The 8,831-nt window shown below is 43.2% G+C and overlaps 1 protein-coding gene across 1 annotated transcript in view; it reads left to right on the forward strand.

The window, feature by feature from the left end:
• Positions 1–8,567, forward strand: part of LOC109783936 (serine/threonine-protein kinase TOR) — a 29,901-nt gene extending 21,334 nt beyond the window's left edge. Inside the window, 19 exon segments of the mRNA XM_073497369.1 lie at positions 7–164; positions 1,057–1,170; positions 1,248–1,364; positions 1,366–1,440; positions 1,686–1,766; positions 1,845–1,892; positions 1,894–1,920; positions 1,998–2,021; positions 2,023–2,065; positions 2,496–2,656; positions 3,229–3,402; positions 3,501–3,629; positions 3,729–3,812; positions 3,892–3,953; positions 4,042–4,114; positions 4,270–4,404; positions 7,543–7,716; positions 7,801–8,066; positions 8,356–8,567. Coding sequence (XP_073353470.1) covers positions 7–164; positions 1,057–1,170; positions 1,248–1,364; positions 1,366–1,440; positions 1,686–1,766; positions 1,845–1,892; positions 1,894–1,920; positions 1,998–2,021; positions 2,023–2,065; positions 2,496–2,656; positions 3,229–3,402; positions 3,501–3,629; positions 3,729–3,812; positions 3,892–3,953; positions 4,042–4,114; positions 4,270–4,404; positions 7,543–7,716; positions 7,801–8,066; positions 8,356–8,374 — 1,964 coding nt within the window. The 3' untranslated portion in view covers positions 8,375–8,567.
• Positions 8,568–8,831: the final 264 nt, after the last annotated feature.

Here is an 8,831-nt window from a genome sequence, read left to right on the forward strand (position 1 = left end):
CCTCAGAGGTTCAAATGGCATTGGAGAAAGGCTTTACACTTGTCAAGATCGAAATGTGGTTGGTTGTGCTACCCCAGATAATTGCCAGGATTCATTCAAACAATAGAATAGTTAGAGAACTGATACAAGAATTGCTAGTTCGAATTGGAAAGGGGCATCCGCAGGTCCGCAATTTTCTTCTTAGGCTGATAAACTTTGGCTATGATTTGGATGTTCAATTAGTGTATCTGTGCTGCTTTCTTGTGAAATTTACTAGGTTTCTGCATTGCTATAGCGACTGTCATAGAATCACAGTTGTTGCTTTAATAACTAAGTGACACAAGATGACCTATCTCCCTATCCGGTGATCTAAAGAAACGACTAAAAGAATAAAGGAGTCGAATAGTAAAGAACAAGGAGACCTACCAGGCATTAGCGTCCAGTGGCATTCGTTTAAAGAAGAACAATCAAAACACAAGTAAACGGTTCACTCTCCGGGATAAATTTTGCCTCACAGGGTCGAGCCTGGCGATGCGGTCTGGTGCCAGCACACCCCTACCTACTGAGTAATGCTTGGTTCTTGTTGCATTCCTCATTTTTAGTTCGATCCATGCTCACCTCCAGTTTTGCTGCCTTTTGTTTGTGTTAACGCTTAACGGTTGTATAAGGTGGCTGCAAAGTTAGTAGTACTGTTTGTGTTTTTTAGTGTTCAGGTTTGTTGTTTCATGCTTACTTTTGTCCAGGATTCCTTATGCTTTGTGTGTGTATGTGTGTGAATTGCTCGTTGGGTCTCTGTCTGCCAGGAGCTGACTGGTTCTGGTGTTTCCCTGTGATAATAACTATATTCTCCTTTTGTGTCTTTTCAGAATTTTCAAGTTTCCTTAGCTTTATAGTTCTTTTGTTTGTTTGAAATATAACCTATGTACCTGAATACTGCTGTGTACCATCCATACTTGTTGGAACCAGTTTGACTGATAACTGGCCATTATATCCAACTGAAAGGATGACCTTGCTTTTTTTAATTATGTTGGGATTATTCTAATTTAGTTTTGCCAATTCCTTGACATTTTTTACCAGGCATTGATGTATCCTCTTTTGGTTGCTTGCAAATCAATAAGTATATTAAGGCAACGTGCAGCACAGGAGGTCGTTGATAAGATCCGCAAGCATAGTGGAGGCCTTGTTGATCAGGTTAGCATCAGTATCTGTTAAGCTTCTACGGAAGACACATAGCCCGCTCCTGACTTTGTTGATGTTGGTTGCTCCAGGCGCAGCTTGTTTCAAAGGAACTGATACGAGTTGCCATTTTGTGGCATGAGATGTGGCATGAAGCTCTTGAGGAAGCTAGCAGGATGTATTTTGGTGAGCACAATATCGATGGAATGCTTGGCGGTACTTGAGCCATTGCATGCAATGCTTGAGAGAGGGGCTGAGACAATAAAAGAGAACACTTTCATTCAGGTAGTGCCGTCACCAAACTTTCCTCCAGTCCCCATCACAGTATATCGTAACACAAATATATTTCTCTTGCTAATGTTTGGGTTAGCTATTCATTGAAAATGCATTTTGTCCTTATATCTTGGTCTGTTTTATACAGTAAATCATTTGGTGCCTTCATCCCATTCAATTATCAACTTGACATTGAACATCAAATTCAGTTTGTTATGTTAAGTGTTTAATAGCTTATGCTATTGAAACTTATCCAGGCCTATGGACATGAATTACTTGAAGCCCACGAATGCTGCTTAAAATATCGCGCTACTGGAGAGGATGCTGAGCTAACTAAGGTATATAAGAGTGTCAATACAATAATTTCTGTATTGTGTCTTCTTGAGTCTGCTGAGGATGACTTCTGTGTTCTTTAGGCATGGGATTTGTATTACCATGTTTTCAGAAGAATCGACAAACAGCTTCCCAAGTCTTACAACTCTTGATTTGCATGTAAGCATGTTATATGATTGTTTTCCTGCAGTTTGTTTCCTTTAGCTCCTTGATTGAACATTTGATGTCTCTTTCAGTCTGTTTCACCTGAGCTGCTCATAATGTCGAAAGTTGGAGCTTGCTGTACCAGGAACTTATTCTGCAGGTATTCCACAGGGTTATACCATATATTTTAAATTTTAGTTCTCCTACTTCTTACGGTACCTAGTACTCTTTTCTTTTGCCTTACCAATTCTACAGAACTCACAATTGTGAGATGAATTATTTGTAGCATACATGGGTTATTTGTACCAAGTACCCCAACATTTTAATTACCCACTAGTTTGTGTTATGTCATCAACATCCCTTGTCTATGATAGATCCCTACTGGAACCATCCAATAAAATGTTAAGTGATGGCAACAATAAGACAATTTGTTTAGATTGAAAAACGTGCTTTTCATTTGGTTGTATAAGAATTCTGACAGTAAGAATTAAACTTTTCTTCCTTATTCACCAGTATTGAGTATTTTATTCTGCAATTGATTGTTAAATTGACTTAGAATTCTGACATTAAGAATTAAACTTTGCTTCCAGATTCACCACTAGTGACTATCGAGTATTTTGTTCCGCAATTGATTGTTATTACATCCAAACAAAGACCAAGGAAACTGACAATTCATGGAAGTGATGGCGAGGATTATGCATTCTTGCTTAAAGGTCATGAAGATTTAAGACAAGATGAACGCGTTATGCAGGTTTGTATCTAGATTGCAAGTCTCTTTCACGCTGATTTCTGATGTTTTAGTAGCAATAGAGCATGGAGTAGCAAGCATATTTTTATATGTTGTGCCCATGAATAGTTTTGTCCTCCACTGTCCCCTTACCTGAGGCCAGTTCTTTGTTTTCCCCGCACCCTTGTGGTTTACCATCTGAACAGTAACCGATTCCTCATCATTATATCTTTATTTGATTTACCTAAGGCCAGTTTTTTTTTTTCCGTATCTTGATCTGAAATAGGCAGCTTGAAAAACACCACTACTCCAAAACAAAAACTGTTCACATGCCCATGCGTAGTTAACTAGCCTGATCTTACATAGTGATGCACAGTTTGAACTTATATGAATGCTTAGTTAACAAACTGTTCTTTGAAGTCCTGATAATACTGATGTATTGTTGATAAGCTGGAGCCCCTCTCTGGCATTGATGCAATTAACACTTGGGGCATAATCTGTTAATCTGGTGGTGTCTTCGCAAGCTGAAATAGCCTCTAGATATTACAAGCTACCAACAAAAAATATGTGTCTAAAGACCTTTCCTCTTCACTTAGCTTTTTGGTCTGGTGAATACTCTCCTGGAGAACTCAAGGAAAACATCAGAGAAAGATTTGTCGATCCAAAGATATGCTGTTATTCCCTTGTCTCCTAACAGTGGATTAATTGGATGGGTACCTAATTGTGACACGCTTCATGCTCTGATCCGTGAATACAGAGATGCAAGGAAGGTTAGTCTGCCTCAATAATTTGTTTCCTTCTGAAAGAAGATAAACGTGTTTTGCTTGATGTCATTTGTCAATTGATTTCCCTCATCTTCTTTGTTCAGATTTTCTTAAATCAAGAGCACAGACTTATGTTGGCGTTTGCACCCGATTATGACCACTTACCCCTCATCGCGAAGGTGGAAGTATTTCAGCATGCTCTGCAGAATACCGAAGGAAATGACCTTGCAAAGGTACTATGCTGTCTCTAGTCACTGCACTATGAAAAGAGCTCGCTGATTTTGATGCTTTCTGGTGACGATATTTAATCTGCCTGAACAAAATTGTGATAGGTTCTCTGGCTGAAAAGTCGAACATCCGAAGTATGGCTTGAGCGGCGTACAAATTATACAAGAAGCCTGGCTGTTATGAGCATGGTATGAATTACTGCTATGATATGTGTTTTCATATGAGATATTCCTTTCGACTTAAGATGATGAAAATGTAATTTTGCAGGCTGGCTATTTGCTTGGGTTAGGAGATCGGCATCCAAGCAATCTTATGTTAGATCGTTTTAGGTAATTTCTATGAAGCTTGAAGTAACCATATGAATGTTGTGAATTTGTTTTTGTTGTCTTGAGGTCTAATAATAATTTTTTGCTTCAGTGGGAAAATTTTACACATTGACTTTGGAGACTGTTTCGAGGCATCAATGAATCGAGAAAAGTTCCCTGAAAAAGTAAGTAGTCCGTGTTCTGTGCTTTATTCCTTGCCAATCACCTGATAGGTTGATGCTATAGTTTTGTTGAGTCTTATCTTGTATTGTAACTGTTATTGAATGCGTGGCATTTTAACTTTTTTTTACTGCACTCACATTTTGTATGTATGGTGTAGGTACCATTCCGTTTGACTAGAATGCTCGTGAAAGCTATGGAAGTTAGTGGTATTGAGGGTACTTTCAGAACAACTTGTGAAAATGTGATGCAAGTCCTCCGAACAAACAAGGACAGCGTCATGGCTATGATGGAGGTAAGTAATACATATTCTATAGCCCGTAGCACCTTTGCCTGGCCAATATTATATACTCCATCCGTACCAAAATATAGTGCTTATTAGATATTTTTGAAAGCCAAACTTTGTAAACTTTGACCAAGTATATTGAAAAATGTTTCGATATTAGAATGCCAAATCAATACCATTGGATTCATTCATGAAATATATTTTCATATGATGTATATTTGGTATTATAGATATAGATTTTTTTTTTAATAAAATAAGTCAAAGTTTGTGAAGCTTGACTTCTACGACACCAACACGCACTATATTCTGAGGTGGAATGTGTATTTAATATTGAAATAAAAATAATCCGCTTTTTTAGACCCTAAGATTTGCCTCAAGTTCACATTTCATCCTAACATTTTAAAACTGTCTAAAATGGACCTTGAGCTTTTAAACAGTCCACTTTACCCCCTTATCTGATTTTAGGGCATCTCCAACGACATTACCCCAATCCGCCCCTAAACATCCGGACATGCCTGTCCACATGATTTTTGCCATCCAATGCCATCCTGCAAACGTCCGCGTCCGAATTCTCGCAAACAGGAACCAAACTGGGTGGACCTTTGCGGGTGTCTGGGACGTCCAGACGTCCCCCACGTACGCGTCCGATTGCGCGGTCCTACCGGAAGTCATGCTATGTGTCTCGCCCGCGAACATTCTCCGTACATTTATGCCGCTCCATGCTGCCGGTCAGACCGACATGACCGGATGGGAGGGCAGCGCCGCTTCAATGCGAGCATACGGCGACCGAGAAGCCTACTCGGGCCGCTGAGCTGCATTGAAGTGACGTCGGTCTGCCCGCCCTAGATATTCAAGCAGGCAGGCGGCGGCGTCCAAACCCATCTCTCCACACAACGCCGGCTCTCATCTCCTCTCCACTCAGTGCCGCGTCCCAGATCCTCTCTCGTCCTCTCCTCGACTGGGTGATGGGCAAGTCCGCCGCCAGCGGCTGGTTCTTTGCGCCGGTCGGTGGATCTTCCTCTAGATCGCGGCACCGCCGCGCATAATCTCCAGGGCCGTCATCCTCCACCGCGTTGTCGACGAAGGAGGTCTGCTCTCCTCGGACGCCGAGGAGTAGTAGTAGCAATCGCCCCTCCTCGTGGAGGCCGGCTCGAAGTATGAGGAATTCCAGGCGTAGCTAGAGGTCCAGCTCGAGGGCGCCGCCACGTCAAGCAGAATGAGCCGCAACCCCGCAATTGCGGCGTCTAGTGAAGGAGCCATCGTCGCCGCCAGGCAGCACGTTCGACCGCTTCCAACCAGGGTCCCCGTCGTTCCGTGTCAGGCATGGCAAGGAGGTGGCACCGCCCCGGTGAAGGAAGAGGAGCTCGGCAACACCGTCGCCAACGCGCGATCGCATCCCCCACTACCTTGGTGGCCAACAGGGCGGCTGCTGAGCAGACGCGCCAGGCGGCGTTTGCCATGTCCGACATTGCACCGAACTGGGTCCTCGTGGACCCAGACCTCGCGTTGGTCTTGGCCGTCCGCCCGCTGCCGCCTCAGTGACCAGCTCATCATAATTGGGATGGTCAGGTCCCTGCAGGCCACCCCTCTCCTCGGCTGCAAGGGCAAGGCCAGGGGCGGACGTACCGTGGCGGTGTCCGCGACCGACGCTACCCTGCGCTAGGCGGCGGAAGAAGGCGATTGGCTGCGCTGCGAGCGGCAGCCGGTGGATGATCAGGGCGGTCCCCCCCCCCCCCCCCCCCCCCCCCCCCCCCACGTGCCCTTCCACCGCTAGCAGGACTACGACGACGATGGCGGCGGTGGCCAGGAAGAGGTCACCGTCCAGTACCTTGTGTAGTTTAGTTTAGTTCTCTTTAAATTTAATTTGAACTTATCCAATTTCATCTGGTTTGCTTGCAGTATATCGAACTTTCTTAAATTTCGTCCGTTTTTCAATTTGCGTTTGTAATGTTGCGGGCGTTTGCTGGGTGCGGTTGGATGGCCAGCTCCAGTATCCGTGCCCGTGTCTGATTTGTGGTACGCCGTTGGAAATGCCCTTAAAACGGTTTTCATCCTATGTGGTGCCCATGTGATAGTATTTATTTTAGCAAACAATCTGATTTTATTAATTAATCGGACAAAGTGCCAAAGGGCACTTACTTAAACACGAACAACAATGACCCATGATAAGGTACTTAAAAGTAGGGGTGAGCATTTGGTTCTCTGGGTTTTTTGGTTTAGTTTCTTGTGTTTACAATTATTATTTTTATTTAAATCAACAAGCAAATTAGCCCGTGAGTTATTGGGAGCCGAAAGTTCGGTTAACAGACCAAAACAACGACTAAATAAGATTAAGAAATGAGAGGAGAATATGGCATCACAGCCGTTTGCTTTATCTCATAAACGAAAAAAAGCTTGATCTCCGCCGAGGTGGTCATGGTTAGCTAAGCAGCAGTGTTGGGAAGGTGAAGTCGGGACGCGCCATGGCAGCAGCCTGGGAGGAAGCAGGACAGCAAGACTACAGGAGGCTGGTGGTGGGGAGTAGAAAGAGCCGATAGCACCCATGACTTGAGCAGTTTTTTCATCTTTTGCATCTCCGTGTCTCTGGTGAAAACATTGCAGAAGACAGAACTTGCACAAGCTGTACTAGCTCAAAGGTTTTAAAGAGCCACAATAGGTGAAACTTTTAGATCGTTGAACACACTGTGGCGAGGGATACACCCCTTGCGAGATAGGCAGTTGAACCACTACTTTGTTGTTGCACCGTTCAGACCAAAACAAACTTGACACCATCACCACCGCCACCTCCGGATTGAGAACCTTGGATCTGCTGGTCAAAAACAACTCAAGAACATATTAACGGTGTGGAAAAATTGGAAGTCAGACGGAGGCCCTTGGGAGGAAAGCCAGTACAAAACTCACGCAAATTGTTTTGCGCATAGATGAGTCCAAGAAGTTTTTGCCTGGGCAAAGCAAACTACACATGCACGTGTCTAAGCTCAGAGGGTCATCGTCACTCTGGCAACCCATGGTAGCTGCCCAGAGTTGCTGGCTCCGTTCATGGCTACTTATACATTTTTTCCTCAAACTGTTGTGCTCCTTCATGCTTCATCTCTTGTACCTAAACCAGTATGTTTGGTGATATTCTAATTTAATATTTATTTTCAGGCATTTGTACATGACCCGCTGATCAATTGGCGTTTGTTCAATTTCAATGAAGTTCCTCAAGTTTCAAACTATGGAAATGCTCATACTCATACAGTGGTCAGTAGTGAAGAAGCTGCTCCTAGTGAAGAGCTCATGCAGCCTCCTCGAGGAGCCCGCGAGAAGGAACTGCTACAGGTTGCGTCCTTTTCTCATGCTTGATTGTATTGTACTGTCCTAACCACATCCCTATAGTGGTGACCATTTATGTCGTTCATGCAGGCGGTCAATCAACTCGGTGACGCTAATGAGGTTTTAAACGAGCGTGCTGTAGCTGTCATGGCACGGATGAGTCACAAGCTAACAGGGCGTGACTTTTCTTCTGGATCAGCCTTGTCAGGCGCCGGCGGCTCAAGTCAACATGGCAGTGAACATTTAGCCTCAGTAGATGCTCGGGAGGTAGAACCTGGATTATCCGTGAAGGTTCAGGTTCAGAAGCTTATACTTCAAGCGACTTCACATGAAAATTTGTGCCAGAACTATGTCGGGTATGCGTTGTTATTCTTATACATGGATTTTATGCTCTTAGGGATAATATGTACCTATTCATGAGATATTGCACTTGCGAAAAAAAAAACGAAGTACCAAAATTTCGTATTGCACTAGTATAGCATTTTAGAAAGTGAAAAAGTAACACCATATTTGTGAAAAAGACAAAGTAATAGGTGCATAAGAAACCTAAGAGTATATTTGTATTTCTATCTAGTTTTAGCAACTTATGTTAGTTAACTATTTGAGTTTTGCCACGTTTCACTGTGTATGTATTCTGTTTGACAGGTGGTGCCCGTTTTGGTGAACTCCGGCAAAGCAGATCTCGTGTACGTACTGTAAATAACTTGTACATAGGTAGGCAGGTAGCTTGCTGTATCCCCTTTTTCAATGAACGTGTTGTATCCCAACGTGTGCAGTATTTTATGTAATCACATTTGGTAATGAAAGCTATCATCCGCCTTTTTATGTTATAATATGGAATTACTGTACTTTGCAAATGTTAGGCCTTGTACAATGCAAGATGCTTAGAGGAGGTGCTTAGAGAAATAAACTGTTTTTAGAAGCACTGGTGCTTATTCATAGAGGGATATAAGCACTGGTGCATAAGAAAAACTCGGTTTATTTTACTAAGCATCTTCCAGAGCTTAGATCGGGAGCAGATGCATACGAAAGGATGTTGTGATACCTCTAGTCGTTGAGCTGGTTAAAGTTTACTAAAAGGAGTTGCTTCACAAGATTGGGAGAAGTTGCATATAAAAGGA

The sequence above is a fragment of the Aegilops tauschii genome, chromosome 1 (genome assembly GCF_002575655.3).
Source record: "Aegilops tauschii subsp. strangulata cultivar AL8/78 chromosome 1, Aet v6.0, whole genome shotgun sequence".
NCBI classification, from domain to species: Eukaryota; Viridiplantae; Streptophyta; class Magnoliopsida; order Poales; family Poaceae; genus Aegilops; species Aegilops tauschii.